The sequence below is a fragment of the Penicillium cosmopolitanum genome (assembly GCF_028827165.1).
Source record: "Penicillium cosmopolitanum strain IBT 29677 chromosome Unknown utg000008l:1.0-4398992.0:1.0-4402845.0, whole genome shotgun sequence".
In the NCBI taxonomy this organism is placed as follows: domain Eukaryota; kingdom Fungi; phylum Ascomycota; class Eurotiomycetes; order Eurotiales; family Aspergillaceae; genus Penicillium; species Penicillium cosmopolitanum.
In genome coordinates, this window is record NW_026622678.1 from 1290954 (window position 1) to 1308627 (window position 17674).

General features: G+C 50.1%; 6 protein-coding genes across 6 annotated transcripts; 4 read left to right on the forward strand and 2 right to left on the reverse strand.

Annotated features, from left to right (window-relative positions):
- Positions 1-724: 724 nt before the first annotated feature.
- N7509_007040 (DUF3433 domain-containing protein) lies at positions 725-1426 on the forward strand (the record flags this gene model as incomplete). Its single annotated transcript, XM_056631677.1, has 1 exon — positions 725-1426. The coding sequence occupies one exon, from the start codon at positions 725-727 to the stop codon at positions 1424-1426; it is 702 nt and encodes a 233-aa protein (XP_056487228.1).
- A 297-nt stretch (positions 1427-1723) lies between these two features.
- Positions 1724-4525, forward strand: N7509_007041 (DUF3433 domain-containing protein; the record flags this gene model as incomplete). Its single annotated transcript, XM_056631678.1, has 1 exon — positions 1724-4525. One exon carries the CDS (start codon positions 1724-1726, stop codon positions 4523-4525), a length of 2802 nt encoding a protein of 933 aa, XP_056487229.1.
- A 1663-nt stretch (positions 4526-6188) lies between these two features.
- N7509_007042 (beta-glucosidase) lies at positions 6189-8681 on the forward strand (the record flags this gene model as incomplete). Its single annotated transcript, XM_056631679.1, has 2 exons — positions 6189-6324; positions 6388-8681. The coding sequence occupies 2 exons, from the start codon at positions 6189-6191 to the stop codon at positions 8679-8681; spliced, it is 2430 nt and encodes an 809-aa protein (XP_056487230.1).
- A 647-nt stretch (positions 8682-9328) lies between these two features.
- N7509_007043 (putative MFS transporter) lies at positions 9329-10869 on the forward strand (the record flags this gene model as incomplete). The annotated part of the gene is made up of 5 exons (XM_056631680.1): positions 9329-10035; positions 10081-10392; positions 10443-10515; positions 10593-10647; positions 10697-10869. 5 exons carry the CDS (start codon positions 9329-9331, stop codon positions 10867-10869), a joined length of 1320 nt encoding a protein of 439 aa, XP_056487231.1.
- A 280-nt stretch (positions 10870-11149) lies between these two features.
- Positions 11150-13465, reverse strand: N7509_007044 (putative nuclear RNA binding protein; the record flags this gene model as incomplete). Its single annotated transcript, XM_056631681.1, has 2 exons — positions 11150-13345; positions 13442-13465. The coding sequence occupies 2 exons, from the start codon at positions 13463-13465 to the stop codon at positions 11150-11152; spliced, it is 2220 nt and encodes a 739-aa protein (XP_056487232.1).
- A 1667-nt stretch (positions 13466-15132) lies between these two features.
- veA (sexual development activator VeA) lies at positions 15133-16813 on the reverse strand (the record flags this gene model as incomplete). The annotated part of the gene is made up of 2 exons (XM_056631682.1): positions 15133-16565; positions 16666-16813. The coding sequence occupies 2 exons, from the start codon at positions 16811-16813 to the stop codon at positions 15133-15135; spliced, it is 1581 nt and encodes a 526-aa protein (XP_056487233.1).
- Positions 16814-17674: the final 861 nt, after the last annotated feature.

Consider the following 17674-nt stretch of genomic DNA (forward strand, 5'->3'; position numbering starts at 1 on the left):
GGGAGTTGTGGTATCGAGATAAACAGTTCTCAAAAATGGTTGTTTGTGAGGCGCTTCCTTGAGAGGATCAAAGCGTTGGACCCCGTTGGACCCTTAGAACTCTTAAAAGCGGGTATCAAGAGCGCTTCTGGGACCACCCAGGGAAAGTGCTGGGAAATGCGAAGGCACAAAATACCCAGGTAGGTATGATCAAAAGAGCCACAGGAAGTGGCGATCACGGGATCGAGGCTATAAGGGGCAGGAGGACATTCTAAGGGGATATCCTTCGCCAGAACCATCGCAAGCGGTAGATTGGATAACTTATACTCTAATTTTAGTAAGCTTGCCCTGGCCCTCTTATTACACGGGTTACCATCACAAACAACGGTGCTTTCCAAATAGTTCGAGAACTCGGGCACGCCGTTGGGTCAGTTTGTAAGGTAATTACGAGGTATCTCGGTATTTCATCAAGGCTTTACGTTATTAGGAAATATGTATGTGAGAGCAAGCGCGTGCCCGATATGCAGCCAAGCCTGTGCTGTGGTGGCATGTTTCAGCTCAAGCATGGGTGACAGTAGTACAGCGCTTATTTTCTAAAATTTGCCTTTCCAACGTGGGGTCCAAATAATCGGTACGCAGTTAAATTGGGGTAACGGAAAACTGTTTAATTATAAAGATCTATTTCCCCGAGATTGTTCGTGTTCATTTGTGTTATTTCAAGGCTGGTCCTTACTAGAGCTCAGTCATGCCTAAGTGGGACTTTCTCAATAAAAAGAAGGATTCGCTTCCTCCAACTTCCAAAGACTATGGCCAACCTCCACCGGCGGCATGGCGACCATTTTATTTACGAAGACTAGTTATAACCTGTTTCATTCTCGCTGCCTGTGCCATAGTTGCAGCTCTTGAGGTATTAAATCATATTTCACAATCTCAGAACGGGCTCGCATCTTCAGTCGAACGTCTTCACTATGTCTGGACATATACACCAACCGCGATCCTGACTATCATAAGCGCACTGTGGGCGCGCACGGAGTTTCAGGCCAAGCAAAATGCCCCATGGAGATCGCTGCAGCAACCAGAACAAGTCGACAAGAGTTTGCTTCTAGACTACGACAATATTCCGCCGGTCGCACTATGGAAATCGCTCAAACATCGCCACTTCATTGTTGCCGCAGGAATCGCCTGTTCTCTGCTATTACAGCTTGCAATTCTGTTCTCCACAAGTCTGCTCTCTCTACAGAGAGTTCATGTGCAAAAGCTGAATGTCCCTATTCAATTGGCTGATGTCTTTGATGGAGGCGACCCAATGTCCAATGAGACCGGACTTACAGCATTCGACACCCTCAATCAGGTTCAGTTCGAGAACCTGACATACCCAGTGGCACCAATGCAAACCTCGCCTTTCAGACCTTCAGTACACCGAATGCTTCTGGAGTCTCAGTCATAAATTCCCCGATACGGGCAATGGAAGCAGATCTAGAATGCGAACATGCTACGCTAATACTGGATCAGTGGGAGGTAGCAAGATCCAATGATACATGGGGCGGCAATGCGTATGACTTTATCAACAACAGAATCACGACGCCTTCCTGCACGGTCTTCAATCTGACAAATCTTCATAACTATTCGACGGGGGGGGTATTCCCACTATGTAGCACGGATGATGTCTACAACCTGTGAGAACTCAACCGACACGGATAGAAGACGCATATTGATATTTGCGACGCAATATCATCTCGGAAGAATGATTGAAAACAACACAGCCTACCCTTCCACATTCTGGTCACATAAGTACGAACTTGTCCTCGACAGGTCAGTTCAAATGTTCTGCAAGCCCCGCTTTTCCTCTGTCAACATGGAAGCCACGTCCAATATAAGCGAGTCGGAAACTGCGCCAAGCCTCAAGAGAATTGGAATAGAAAAGCCGGATATTGCGAATATCACTGCCTGGGATATAGCCGATCAAGTGGTGCAAGGGTCTGCGGATGGGAATGCAGCTAATCGACCCATTGCTGCACACTCTGCATTTTCGGGCAATGTCTGGGTGCCCTCGGAGGTTTCTGATGGTTCTACGGGGCCGTCAGAAGTACCTATTCAGTTCACAATCCAGCTTGGCGCATGGATTGCGGGAAAAACCGGATATGTGGGGAAGCTATTACAGGATGGCATGCTTGAGGAAGTGGTCTCGGCTTTTTATCGCTCAATGGCTGCTCAGGTCATACAAGGCGGGCTCACGAAGCAAAAAGTCACACAGACCAATGGTTCTATTATCGTCGAGGATAATCGTGTGTTGGTGATGCAGTCACCACTGCGGGTACTTGAAATTTGTTTGGGGATATCTGCTCTGATAGCAGCTGCTATGGTTCTGCTCAGGCCGAATGATGGAAAATTTTCTCAAAACCCGAGCAACATATCAACTATTGCCAACATCATGAGTAATAGTCAGGTACTCCGACGGTCTCTCCGCGGGACCGGTGCCTCGGCCCTCGATGTCTTCGTGGAGAGGATCAATGGAAATAAGTACTTTTTGCAGAATCATCGACAAGGTGCCTCGATTGAAGCTGATACGGACAAATCATACTTTGATTCTCGCAGTCGATGTGTCAATCAGTCTTCGGATGAAAATTGCACCCATCAACCCAATTTGTTTTGGAAGCCATTTCCGAGCCTCTGGTCTCGAATACCTATCTTCTGCGTGATAACAGGGGTTATTATAGCCCTAGAGACTCTTTTACATGTTTCTCAAAAGAACAATGGATTGGGCCAGGCTTCCAATGATGATAAGATGCATTATCTTTGGACAACTGTCCCTTCCTTGGTGATGATGTTGATAGGTCTCTTAATCGGAAGTCTGGACTCTAATATAAGGATTCTTGCACCATATGCCAATTTACAGAAAGCTCAAGGTATCAATTTTGAGACTCTGGCGACAAACTTTCTTGACGCCTTGCGTATAACGAATCTCGCTCAGTCGGCTCGAACGGGAGATTTCGCAGTTTTGTCAGGAACATTGGCAGCCTTGATTGCTTCATTTCTTACGATCGTGACCAGTGGTCTTTTCTCGACGGTCGAAGTACCGCAGATCATCAATTTGAACTTTACGCAAGATACCCTCTTCAAACCGTTTAGTGTTTCTGATCTCCTGGCAGATTCACCTACCTTCATTACTGCGGACTATATTCTCAATGAAAATCTCAGCTATCCCAGATGGACCCACGAAGAACTGGTCTTTCCCGAGTTTTCCCTTCCTGAATATTCAGATTGGAGCACGGATGAAGATTTGTATGCGGATGTCCGCATCCCGGCCATCAGGGGCTCTTCGGATTGTACTTTTGCAACCGGAAAAGCGCTGAACTTCTCCACGAAAAGCTTGAAAGGAGAGTTCCCGATATTTTCTACATATGGCTCTCAGGGCTTAAGCGACGGCTCCGGTGGGCCATGGCAGAGCTTGTTTAGAGTCAACTTTTATCCACCTCTACAAAACTGCACTGTTCCCGGCGCGAATGGAACATTTCTCTCTGAATATTATCCTTATGAAGAACAGCTTGGCTTCCCTGATGACGGTTATTTTGGACAGACGTTTCCAATATTTTGTTTTGGAACCGGCGAGGCTGCCCAATCGCGCTTAACGATGTACGTGTGGGGGTATTTTGAAAATTTGACTGTGCGACATATCAGTTCAATGACTTGTTCTGGTAAGATCGAATCTGTCGATGCCGTTACTCGATTCCAGATCCCCAGCTTCGATATACCCTCCGATCACCCTCCGACCCCGGATGAGTCTTCTGTCAAACCCCTTCCCCTATTCAACGGAGTTTTCGATATTTACAAGTTGGACGCACTGAGTAATTACAGTCCTACTGATTGGGGTATGGTCACAAAAGAAGATATTAGAATCGATACTTTCTTCAACTCATTGCTGAATGGACGCTACAAAATCCCGAGGGAGCTTCTCCGCAGCTCTCAACATGATGCGAAGGTTCAAGAGGCAATCAAGCGTCAAGACAGCATCGTGAGGGCACAGCTGCTCAGAAAGTACACTCGTCTGGCTGCAAATGGGACATTGGACGACAAACCCATTTCTGGCAACTTGACCGTGCCGAAAAATCTCCGCGTTCTGCAAGATAAAGCCTCAACCCGAGTACTTGAAGCCATGCTAGGACTGGTGCTCATCTTTGGCATTCTAGGATCGGTGCTCATGAATACAGACCATGTCTTGCCGAAGAATCCAATGTGTATTGCGGCAGTTGGGAGTTTGTTGGCGGACTCAAACTTTTTGCATCTTTGTCGCTTTACGGAGCAAAATCCAAACCATGGACTGCTTCGTGGCTGCCGAGTGCATCTTGGTTGGTTGGGTGACGAATCTTCGTCACAAAGCTCGTCGGACCTAGATGACTCGAAGGAAGGTCGCTATTTTACGATATACATGAAGACAGAGAAGTCAGAGAAGACAGAGAAGGCTGGGGAGGATTCTCGAATTGGCGAAACGCGGAGCAATTCCTTGCAGCGAGATAGGGCGAGTTCAGGGGCAGGTGAATGGATCTAGGTTCATAATTATCTAATAGAGCTCAGCTCCAGGGGTTGATCCTGTATCACATAGAAAATCTATAATAGAGAATGACGACGCTAAGATATTCTGAATTCAGCTTTTCGAACATCTATTATATGAAGTTCAAGTTGACTCCCTAGTAGCCTAAGTATCAATTGTCATCTGACAATAATTGCAGCCTATCTGTTATCGGGACCCGGACAGCCAGCACTGTACTCTACAGTACTATCTCACAAGAGTGTAACCAATAGAACAATAGCTCCACCTATTGAAAAACCACCCTTTGGATCGATTTACGTAGCAGTTAGGCCGAGGCTGTGAATATCTCATCCTAAACTCCGTACGTACTAGTATATATGAGATGGTATCTCCTAGTTCTCTCGTCCTTCATTCCAAGTTATGTTCCTTGAACTCAATCTTCCTTCATTGGCAATATGTAATTCCGGTTTTAATCCGCTTTCCACTGGGTCGAGAAATTGAAACTTGATCCTCGGAATCTCGGCATTGAAGAGGGCCCGGGCGAGAATACGTATACTCTCTTCGGAGATTTACCTGAGCTACTAGCGCATAAATTACGGGTTGAAAACTCAAAATGCATGAATCCAACTTTTAGAATAGGAGATACTCGGGAAGACTGCACTCAGGTGAGCTTCAGCTTCCCTAGTGCGCAGGACAAGTTGCCTATGGAGGCATCGAGAATACTAACAACCATACCATGACTTAGGCGACTAGGAGGAATTTTAAACATCCACTAGATTGTTGTTCAATCTTTTCCCCTTCTCTAACGACTGGTGGATGTTCACCGATATTGACCTTGGAACGGAGGTCTCTGTTATTGAACCCGAGAATATTCTTCAGCGGGCCGTCGAGATGACACTCCTCATGTCACTTGTAGATGCATAATCATGACAAACGCTTCTCGGTGAACAAAAGTGGCAACTTACGGACAGATTCCGCGTTCCTGGGGTTGTGGGGAAGCCATGTGTGTCCCGCAAACTTGTGCGGGACAAAACCTGGAGTGCAGCAGGACGCACTGTCAACAACCCCAGTCTCGGAAGGGCATTCCAATTCTATTCTTCGTCTCCTTGGATATCCAATCATTGGAAAGCTCTGTGGATAGCGACCGGATAGTCTCTGCGCCATATTTCCCTGAGTACAACTTCGAGAGGGAGGACAGAACGGCTTCCCTAGTGATCCGACCCGCCCCAGCCATACCCCGGCTAAACCCCGGATCTGGTTCCCCCCACTGATATGCAGTAAGTGATACCCTTTTTGATCCTGATGTCGCATTTGGCCGCCATTCTATCTGCGCTTGGGACTTGCTTAGGTCTAGCTATTCCCTTTCTGGGAAACTCGATGTCTATACCGAGTGACGCCGGACCATATCATTTTCATTCCGAACACACGAGCCTCTGCGTCGTTTACGAGTATACAACATCTCTTGACCGTGGTTTTGGCTTGCTCTCAACTACCATGGCTGTATTACAGGCCCCACCATGGAGACTAAGTCTTCAAGAGACAATGCAATCAACATCATGTCCTTAGGTCAAGGCCCCTCGGAAATAACTCTTGCCCCAAGACAGCCTATATAAACCATCCAGGCATCTTTCGTTATAATTCCCCTCACCGTTTGCTTCACAATCCAAGGTGCCTGGCAATAATGAAGTCTTCTATTGTTGGACTTGCTGCCGTGCTGCAACTAGCAGTGCATGCTTCTGCACAGGATGGTCAATCCAGTCCCTCCGACCTCGAGAATTACTGGTCTTATGGCCATTCAGAGTCGGTGCCAGATACACGTAAGTTTTAGGTTTTTACTCTGCGTGCCTTATTGATTATGATATTGACTCTCTTTTAAACAGCCGTTGCGAAGGGATTGGGGGATTGGGCCGATGCCTATAACAAAGCCCGTAAACTCGTTTCCCAGATGACCGACGAAGAGAAAAACAACATTACCTACGGACACGCATCAACAACAACTGGATGCTCAGGAGTGACTGGTAGCGTCCCGAGATTAGACTTTCCGGGAATTTGCTTCCAAGATGCCGGTAACGGTGTCCGTGGAGTTGATATGGTTAACTCTTACCCCGCTGGTATCCACACAGGTGCGTCTTGGAACCGGGATCTTGCTCATTCTCGGGCAGAGCACATGGGCGCGGAGTTCAGGCGAAAGGGTGCCAATGTGGCACTAGGTCCTGTTGTTGGACCAGCAGGCAGAATCGCCTCGGGAGGCCGCAACTGGGAAGGCTTTGGAAGTGATCCTTATCTTTCAGGAGCTCTCGCAGCAGAGTCTGTCCGTGGTCTGCAGCAGAATGTCATTGCATGCGTCAAACATCTCATCGGAAATGAACAGGAGACCAACCGAAATTCTCCATATCTATTAGAGGGCTCCCATAACCAGTCTATCTCATCAAATATTGATGACAAGACTATTCATGAGCTTTATCTCTGGGGGTTCCAAGATGTCGTCAGGGCAGGCGCTGGATCTGTTATGTGCAGCTATAACCGCATCAACAATAGCTACGGATGCCAGAATAGCAAGGTCATGAATGGTCTGCTCAAGGGAGAACTCGGCTTTCAGGGGTTCGTGGTGTCTGACTGGACTGGTCAGCACACCGGGATTGCTAGTGCAAATGCAGGCATGGACGTCGCGATGCCGGACTCCCAGTATTGGGAGAATAACACCCTGGCCATAGCTACCAAGAATGGTTCGATGCCTGACTTCCGTCTTGATGATATGGCAACACGAATTATCGCCTCTTGGTACAAATATGCCGAGATTCCGAACCCCGGTCATGGTATTCCTGTTAGCCTGCTCGAACCTCATGATCTTGTCGATGCCCGGGATCCAAAGTCAAAGAATGTCATTCTCCAGTCAGCGGTTGAAGGCCATGTTCTTGTCAAGAATACAGCAGGAGCACTTCCTCTGCAAAAGCCGAAATTCCTCTCACTATTTGGATACGACGCCATTCCTTCCGCCTTGAATACAGCGGACGACAGCTCGCTAGGTGGCTGGTCCATGGGCCTTCAAAATGCCCTTACATATCCCAATGGCAGCGCGGTGAATAACGAGACTGAGAAATACATGTTTCTATCGAGCACAGACCCCAGCTTCCGTGGTCCAGGTGTCGCGTTCAATGGCACACTCTTCGCCGGGGGTGGTTCTGGCGCCAGTACACCTGCCTACATCGATGCTCCACTCCACGCGTTCCAACGCCAGGCATACGATGACGATACTTATCTAGCCTGGGACTTGATATCCCTTGAGCCTCACGTGAATCCTGCCAGTGACGCCTGTCTTGTCTTCATCAATGAGGCCTCCTCTGAAGGCTGGGATCGACCATATCTTGCAGATCCATCCTCTGACAAGCTTGTTAGGAACGTCGCAGCCAAGTGTCCAAACACGATAGTTGTCATTCACAATGCGGGACTGCGCCTTGTCGACGAGTGGATTGAGAACCCCAATATCACTGCCGTGCTTTACGCCCATGTTCCAGGCCAGGATAGCGGCCGAGCACTAGTCGAGGTCATGTACGGCAAACAGTCTCCTTCGGGTCGCTTGCCGTACACTGTCGCCCGCAAAGAGTCTGATTACAAGGAGCTTCTTGAGCCGGTTATTCCTTCGGGCACGCAGAACGAATACTATCCTCAAGACAACTTCACCGAGGGAGTCTACATTGATTACAAAGCCTTCATTCAAAACGAAATCCAACCACGTTTTGAGTTTGGATATGGGTTAACCTACTCAAATTTCTCGTACTTGGATCTCGATGCCAGTGTTCATTCCAACGCAAACTTGCAGTATACCGCTGCTGGAAGTGGTGCGAAAATCGTGGAAGGAGGCTCGGAGGCGCTCTGGGACATTGTCGCCAGCGTCAATTGCACTATCCAAAACACTGGAAAGGTTCGCGCCGCAGAGGTAGCTCAACTCTATGTTGGTATCCCTGGAGGGCCTCCAAAGGTGCTACGTGGGTTTGAGAAGAGGACTATTGATTCCGGCAAGAAGGAGCATATTCAATTCGATCTGACGCGCCGTGATCTCAGTCACTGGGATGTAGAGAAGCAAGCCTGGGGGCTTCAGGCTGGGAAATATCCCATCTATGTGGGAAAAAGCGTTCTTGATATCCAGTTGCACGGCATGTTGGATATCTCTTGAGCTTTATGCTACAAACAATGTTTTTTTTTCTATAGATAGTGCGCGATTTTGAGTAACTGAAGCAATAAAATTCGAACTTTCTAATGGAAACCCCCAAATATTGTAGACTGAGATGGCTCGAAAAGGCTTTCCGATGAGCTCGGTGATATCAAACTTGATACTAGTGTTCCCCATTCTAAGAAGCAGAGATTCTTAATGAAGAAAGGTGTACTTACCCAAATATCTGACTAGGCGCACTGACCAGATAGCTAGCACAATGACAACACTTTCTTTCTCTCGGAATGAATCACGATAATCATTCGTATTTCCTTTTAGCGCCTTTTTAGCTGCTGGTTTATTGACTACATTCGGCAAAAGAGCCAACTACTACTCCACTTGATGTCCCCCACTTTTCACTTTTCTCCGTGCGAGATTCGCCGGAGTTCAGCCGGCCCCGGATTCAAGTCCCACGCCGATATCCAACTAGAACCGCATACGGAGTATACATACGGTGTACTGTTGTATGCCCCTAGGCAAGATCGGCCCGAGTCTCCGCAGGTCTAGCCTGGGATCAGCAGAGCAACACCCTCTTCCCCATCCTCGTCCCCCTCACCAAATCCCACAACATCGATGCTTCTCATTCCACCTCGCCTTCGACCATAGGCACGATGAGCACTCAAACCCAAACCCAAACAGAACCAGAAACAGAAGCAATCATCCTACAAACTCGAACCTCACAGAGCCAAACCTCAACTCCAACCCCACCCCAAGACCAACCCCCAAAATGGCTATACCCTAAAATCCTCAGCGCAGGCCTCTCCTTCTTCGTCGCCGGCGTCAACGACGGTAGTCTAGGCTCCCTAATCCCCTACATAATCCGCAGCTACAACATCAACACCAACACAATCGCCATACTATACGGCACAACATTCAGCGGATGGTTCATAGCCGCACTAACCAACAGCACGATCTGCCAACATCTCGATTTCGGCTCAATCCTGTGCATCGGTGCAGCCTTGCAAGTCCTCGCTCACACCTTGCGATCTTGGTTCGCGCCTTTCCCGCTTTACGCGGTGACGTTTTTCCTTGCGTCGCTTGGTCAGGCTTATAATGATACGCATGCAAATACATTTGTTTCGGAATTACGGGGTGCTGCGCATCGGTGGTTGGGGTTCATTCATGCTATGTATATGGCTGGTTGTCTTGTTGGGCCGTTTGTTGCGACGGGGGTGGCGTCGGCGAATGCTCAGTCTAGGTGGAATTTGTTTTATATTTTCCCTTTGGGACTGGGGGTTGTTAATTTCGCTTTGGTGGGATTGTCGTTTTATGACCGTGTTGCTGTCTTGTCTAGGAAGAAAAAGGTCGTCCAGGGGGGGTGCGACCATTGACGCCGCCCTCTCTTCGAACACGTACCACCCAGAGCGAGAGTCAACGGGCAAAGCAGCTGCCAAGGAAATCAAGGAGACACTATCTACGCCTGGAGTCTGGCTGTTGAGTCTATTCTTCTTTTCTTTCTCGGTGCCGCCATCACGGCTGGTGGGTGGATGGTCGAGTACCTGGTCAACGTGCGAAATGGAGACGTCAAGAATATGGGCTATGTGCCCGCGGGCTTTTATGGCGGAGCCTTTTTGGGCCGACTGGTTCTCGCTGAACCGACTCATCGACTAGGGGAGAGAAGAATGATCTTCATCTATGCGGTTCTTTGCGTTGGCTTGCAATTGGTATTCTGGCTGTACGTCCTATCTCATCACCTATCGGCGGCTGCTGCTAATCTCGAGCTAGGGTTCCAAATATCATCACTGAAGCTGTGGCTGTTAGTCTGCTGGGTTTCTTCTCTGGCCCATTCTTTGCAACGGTAATTCTTCCCTCTATCGCCCAACTTTTTCACGAGTATACCTGCCTGTAAATAGTTAACCAACGAATTTATTCCAGGGTATCTTCGTCGGATCCAAAATCTTCAGGCCGGAGATCCGCTCCTCGGCAATAGGTGAGAGATTTCATCCTCCTCTAACTCAAATAATTGCTAATTCGCAAAGCCTTCGTCTTTGTCCTCGGTCAGATTGGTGGCTCGATCTTCCCCGCCATCACTGGTATCATCGCGGCTCGGGTGGGTGTGAAGGTATTACAGCCTATTCTGGTCGGCTTACTCGGTGCTGCTGGTGCAAGTTGGCTGCTACTACCCAAGAACGCGGAGGTTCATCGCGAGTGAGGGGTGGTTGAGATGCAGAAAGAACTCATCAAGATTGGGGGGACTTTTGCAAATACTACTAGTATCATTGGAAGAAATTTGAAGAGGACCAGGGGTAAAAATATTTAAATTAAACAACCACCTCAAAACAATCAACACCCGAACTCCAGGGTATAAAATCATAACATCGTGACAAGCCGTCAGGGACGATCAAACAAAACACACCAGCCCATGCCAGAAAATAACACCGCGTAACCAACCCAACACTATCATCAAAGATCATCAAGAAATAAATGTTCATTTAGAAAATATCCGAAGGCCAGGGAAAATCCTCAAGCCCGGTCGCAGTCGACTGCTGATTCTGAACAGAAAAAGACTGCGGCTCCAAAGCCATCGCGGGTTCCTTTCTCGGACTCTTCATTTTCGAGGGCGACTTATTTACCTTTGCTGCATTTGGAAGAAGCTCTTCGGGGAGAGGAGGAACAGGCGGAATATCCGCATCCTGCCATCTTCGTTTCTTTGGGCTAGATTTTCCAGGCGAAGAGCGTGGCGTCCGATCCGGATCGAGGTGGAGATGCGGCTGAAGATAGAACGCCTGATGTGCTTTACTTTTAGATGGAGGTGGTGAGGGAGAGATCCAGTTGCCGGGGGATCTGTGTTCCGAATCGCTCATGGAGCGAGGCGAGACAGAGCGCAAATTCGAACTGCCCGGTTGCGTACAGATATGGGGTGAGGATTTTACGGCCTTGGATTTTGGTGAGCGGTTGAGGCCGGCAGAAGATGTTCGGGACTGAGCTGATGGGGACCTTGTGCTGTATGAATCTTCTTCTTGTGCGGCGGCTCCGTGGCTGATATTAGGTCGTGTACGTTCTACCGAGCCGGGGCTATCGCCAGCTTCGAATTTCGGCCATTTGGTTTGTCGAGGGGGACTGAGGAGGCCCGAGTCGATCAGGTGGTCATATTCGGTCGAAAGGGCGACGTCGTTGATATCGGGGCGCGTTGGGTAGGACTGAAGAGGTTTCCGACTATCGACTGGTTCAGGAACGGGGGACTTCCTTTTGCGGGAGGAGCTTTCCTTACCCATGGAAGACGGCCGTGAATCTCTCGACCGTCTCTTCGGGGACTTGCCCACGGTTGGGCTTGGGCATGGTCCCTGTTCTTCGATCGAGACGCTTCTTCGGCCCTCCACGGAAGGTAAAGCTGTCAAGACGCCCATCTCGGGCTCGGGCGTTTCGGCAATTGTCGCTTGTTGGTCGAGAAGTCGTTCTGATGGTAGTGTTGGGAGTGCACCGGGGACGAATTTGCGTGGATAACTGCCAGGGTCCATATCAATGCTCATGGATCTGCGCTCCGGTGTTGGCTCTGGCACCCGCTCCTCATTTCCACTGATCTGGTGAAGCTCGCGACGAGCACGGTCGAGCTTGTCTTCAAGGTTGCTGACTTTCTTGAGGAGCTTGGCTTGTCGTGAAAGCTCCCTGCGTGATTTTTGTTTGCGAAGCCCAGTATTTTCAAAGGATTCTTCAGATGATCGCTCCATGTATGTTGGCGGTGCGACGGTGGTCGTTTCTTGGGGCTTGCCAAATGGGAGTCCGACCTTGCGAAGGTCTTGGAATGATGAGCGCTTCGAGGCCTTCGATGATGAGCGTGAAGGTGTGCCACCAGCTCCATCAAATTGATCCGCTGGTGGGTGGGCTGCATCTCCAATGGGACCTCCGTAGCCCATTTTCTCCAGGATAGCCTGGAATGTCTGGTCGGCGTTCGCCTGGTCGGTATTCTGGCTCTGCATGTATGAACCTTTGTTGGTACCCTTATAGCCGGCCTTCTTCAACTCCGCATAAGCCAGCTCTGCCTGTGTAAGAGCATCGGCTTGAGGCTTTGGCTTGTGAGAAACCTCATGTTCCGGTGAGTTCCTATTCCATCCTCCGAAAGGATTGAAGGCCGAAGCAATGGCCTTTCCAAAGCGAAAGATTCCAGATGAACGATGCTGCTGCTGCTGCTGAGGCGCAACCCGTTTACTCTCGTGCATGAAAATACTCGGTGGCTTCTCGCTGACACTATCACTCATCGTCGCTTCCACAAAACGCGACCGGCGGCCCAGCAAGTGACGTGGGCTGTGTGCGGCTGCAGCGCTGTGTCTGCCACGAAGCGAAGTCGCCGAGGCACGAGGGGATGCTCGCGGGGAAGACTTGAACTGAACACCGAGGCTAGGACCTATCCCACCACTCCCACCGCGTGCATTACGACGGTTGTCATGTCCATAGTCTGCAGCTTCCTCGGGCAGCGGCCAGTCATTGGAGCGGCGGCGTTTCACGGACTTGGCTGAGGGCGATTTATAATCTTCAATGTCTGGTTCATCGGCGTCGTCGAAGCGACCGGACTCATCGGAGCTGGTTTCGTAGTTATAGTCGTCGGAGCTGCTGCGCAGGTGCTTGCGCGAGGTGCGCTGATCCGCGGGACTGGTGTCAAGGTCCATACTGACGGTCTCGTTGGGGGCAACCTGTTCAGGACAAACGAGTTAGAGACATTTCCTTCTTTTATCGCTGTCCTTGCCATCTAGGGCCGTCTCCTAGATCCAAAGTGCAAGGGAGCTCACCTTGGCGCCCGGGGCGTCCTTCATTCTCCCTGGTAACGTTCCCCGCGCCCTTTAAACGGAAAGGGTACAGTGTAAATATGAGCTGGTGAGAGGGGATGACATGAGTCAAAGGAGTAGAAAACAGGAGAGGAAAAGAGAAGAGCAGAGGGATTCAAGGTAGTACTCGTGAGAAGACAACAAAGAGATGGGGCCGAGTCCGTTTTTGTTTACAACATACTCCGCACTTGCCCAGGGGGGGAAGTTTGTTGTGGTTGTGGGGACTACACCTCTCTCCACTTATACTAGTACTACTAGTACTCACTTGAAGTATCAGACTCAATTATTTACTCATTCATGCAAATTGTCAAACAATTTGCAGCTGGATAATATCCACTGCATACACTATTGACTAGGCTATCTTCCTTTCTTCCAAGAGGGAGACAGACTGTAGGCACATGGAAGCAGGGATTCCATATACCCGGAATCCTTGCGGGGAGGCAGATCGATCGACCTCGATTCAGGATTCCACCTGTCTCAGGCGGACTTGTGTCCCGAGGAATGATGGAATGAGATACAATTAAATCAGTGCATCCACTACAATATACATACGACAATTACGGCGAAAAGAGGGGAACAGTTCAAGTTATCGATTCGGACAACAATGCTAGGTATCAAGGAGATGCCACAACGCCGTAAGAGTAAGAGATTAAGCAACTGGCCCTCGAAAAAAAATATAAGATATAGCGCCCCGGTGGAGATCAAGCAAGGGAATCCAACATCGAAACGTCTCTCCAATGCACTTTCATAATATACCAATCCGCCACGCCCAAATGGTAGGGATTGCAGGGTCACGATCACGAAAAAACAACACTAAATGATTGAGATGAAAGAAAGAGAGAGAAAACCAAGACCAATTCCCATTCGTTGTGAATTTGCCGGAGAAATAGCCCAAGCCGTCACAACAAGAAGGCGATGCCAGGCGAGAGGGTCGACTGTATGGTTCGCGCCCCTGTCAGACTGTGTAGTCCTCCCGGTTGCCGTTTGGGTGGAGATTGGAGGGATGGATATTCCACCCTTTGCACGTGCTGCCGGCAGGGATTGCATCCCCGGGTAGGCTTTTTGGTGGATGATCGGGTCACAGACCCCTCGAGAGTCAGGAAAGGATGAGAGCGCTGCGAAGGCTGAAGGATGAATACGTAGAAGGGTGGAAGGTTATTGATCGGATCGGGGAATAAGAAAACAATCCAAAGAGCCCAGTGACCAGCCGGTTCTCCACGCAAGAATGGAACAATCAAAAACACAGAGGCTTCCTGAACAAGAGCGTGACAAAAAATGCATCGAGATATCCAGGCACAAGGTAAGGGAAGGCCAAAAGAGGGGAAAGAATTCATGTACAAAAAAATGCAAAGAGTTCGGCGCATGGAGCTGCGGGATGCGCTCTTGCGCCGAGGATCAGAGCAAACTCTGAGAGGTAATATCCGATGGATGGTCCATAGCCCAACCGAACGAGATTTGATCAGAGGTCGAATCAAATGTTTTTTTATGATGTCGCATGTGGTGCCTTCATCACCACTCGCCCATTGGCACGTTTGTATGCCATGTCGATGCCATATTCGGCCATCAAAGCTGCCCGGCTTTCTGCAGAGTAATCACGGGTGGCGTTGGTGCTATAGGATTCATTATCGGGCCGCATGCCATTTTGCATCGAACGTTCATCTCAGGCCGAAAGAATCTTCATGGCTGCGTTTGCTGCCGGTGACTCCGCCATGTCCGGGGTGTCCGAGCTGTCCGGTGTGATAGAGCATTCGCTTCCCTGAGACGGAGTCGTAGCTCGGGGCGGGTGTGGAATGCTCGATAGACGGCTGGATACCATTACCGTGCATACCTTGCAGGTTCGCAAAATCACTGGGTGCGGTCTTCATAGGCTGGGGCATAACAGAGGGGATGGTTGAGACAGGCGTTTGAGCCCTTGGCATCAAATTTGCGGGAATCGAGTATGGGTTCATCGGGTCTGCCATGTTCATATCCACATATGGCGGTGCTTTCGGTGTCTCCATGCGATATGATGTCATATTATTCTTTGGATAGCCTCCGTTCCGTTCTACCATGGGCGGTGCCATGGGATATCCGGCGGGTGTTACTTCATATTCAGATGTCATGGAAGGATCACGAATATTGGCATAAGATGTATGAGGTGAGTACATTCCGGGACCAGCGATAGGTGGCGGAGTAGGAGGCATATGAGGAGCAGGATATTGAGTTGGTGTCGAACCGAAGGAGAGGTGTGATTGATAGCTGGGGGTTCCATCGTGGGGCATAGGGGCGGGTGGCATCGGTCGCTGGAAGGGCGGTTGGGGACACTGGAAACCATAGTCGGGTGCTGACGGCCGCCGTTGAAGGTCGGGACCATATCCGTATGGCGAGGCCATCGTGCTGCCATTGCTATTTGATCGGGGGCGCTCCACCGAGTTTGTGACGTAGCGATCTGGTGTTGAGTATCGGTCGGACGATCGTGCATATACAACCGCCGCCGCCGCCCTCTCCTCGTCAAAGTCGTACTCTTCCTCGCGTTTATCACCTCGTCGTCTCATGCGAACATCACGACGAATGCGTACACGACATCCTTGCTCGGCGATAATACGGCTAAGAGATGTGCTGGTAGCCAGACCAGGGAACTTCTTCGCACTATAGACAGTGAATGGCACTGACTTGACGTCGAGTCTGAAATTTAAGAACGCTTGAGGGGCGCCGGCATTACCACGGCCGACTTGATTAGGCAGGGGAAGATCCGAGTCCTTGTCGGCATCTTTCGCATCCTTGATCTCTTCGTATAGGTGGAAGGCCAGGCGGTACCGGCCCTCATGGCGAACTGACAGGTCCGGGAAGATGAAATAACCAGCCTGCGAGGGGCGATCGAGGTAAGCGACACCGGCGACCGGCACACCAGTTAATACGGGGCACGACGGCGGACCAGCCACTCGACCGTGAGCGATGGGACGCGCAGCCTCCAGGGTCGCATATAAAAAGAAATTGGCATTATAGGCAAAGGTGATATCGGTTTTATGGGCCTCATTGCCAGGTTCGGATTCGAAGATTCGCAGTTCGACCACGGGTGGCGGGTCTACCGGGCGACGGTCGGCGGATGCTATTTTGTCAAGTCAGCAAACACTGAAATGGCGACAAGATCTACCATTGGTGATGGTGATGGGGGCCACGAGAGGGAGGAGATTGTTGGGATGACCTACACTTGGCTCCAGCACCACAAGCTCTGGCACGTTCGGGTTGTTGCATCACACTCAATTTATATGTGAGTTGTTTTCCTTCGCGTGTGATGCGACTGATGGTGTGTTCCGTCTCATTATGGGGCGGCATGAGGGGTGGTCTGGTCGCCATGGTGGGCGAGAAGGATCGAAGAAAATTATACTATATGGGCGACAGCTACATCAGCAAAAATGCGGCATCCAGGTTTGGTGATGGCGGGTGTTGGCCGGGACGGAAGGACGGATGAGAGATGGTGTCGCGACGTACGTTGTCGAAGCTTCTTTCCCTTTGCTGGCGATAATGATGGATTCCACGGGGTCGTCAATGGGGTCGCTTGTCCTTCCTCCTCCAGAGAAACCGTTGGTGACCCCCAAGATTTGCGTTCTTCTGGGAGGGGGAAAGGTGGTCCGACCCTTGCTGAAGTGAAGAAGGCGATCGCAGGCGGTCAATCGAGAATCGAACAGGGGCGAGTAGACGAAGTCGAAGAGGAAAAGAGGGGGGGATCAGATGGAAAGGCCTTATTGAAGGCCAGGACCAGGACCGGTGGTGAGAATGGACGGGGGGGGGAGGGAGAGGATGTGGGAGGCGTGTGTAATGGTGGGAAGAAAGCAAGAAAGCGCAGGAGAGGGGAATCTGGGCTGGGCGAGAGAGGGTGAGGGTGTGAGGGTGACCACGGAGTAACTGGGGGCTGCTATGCACTGGCACGGTATGGCCAAGTACCAAATGGGTACTGACTCAATGGTGTGTTAGTGTGTAGTGTGAGTGTTGGCAAGGTACTGTGTATGGCCAGCCGGTATGGCACGATACCTGATTACCTATTCCCTGATACACGATACACGATATATGATACACAATACGTATGAACTAAGGTATGCAACTCCACGGTTGGCTTTTGACTTCCCCCCGACCCAAGATCCGGAATGCCTCGACTCCATCCTCGTACTTTTCCCCCCCATTTCGATGTGAGTTCGATTTGATCCTCGATCGTGGAAT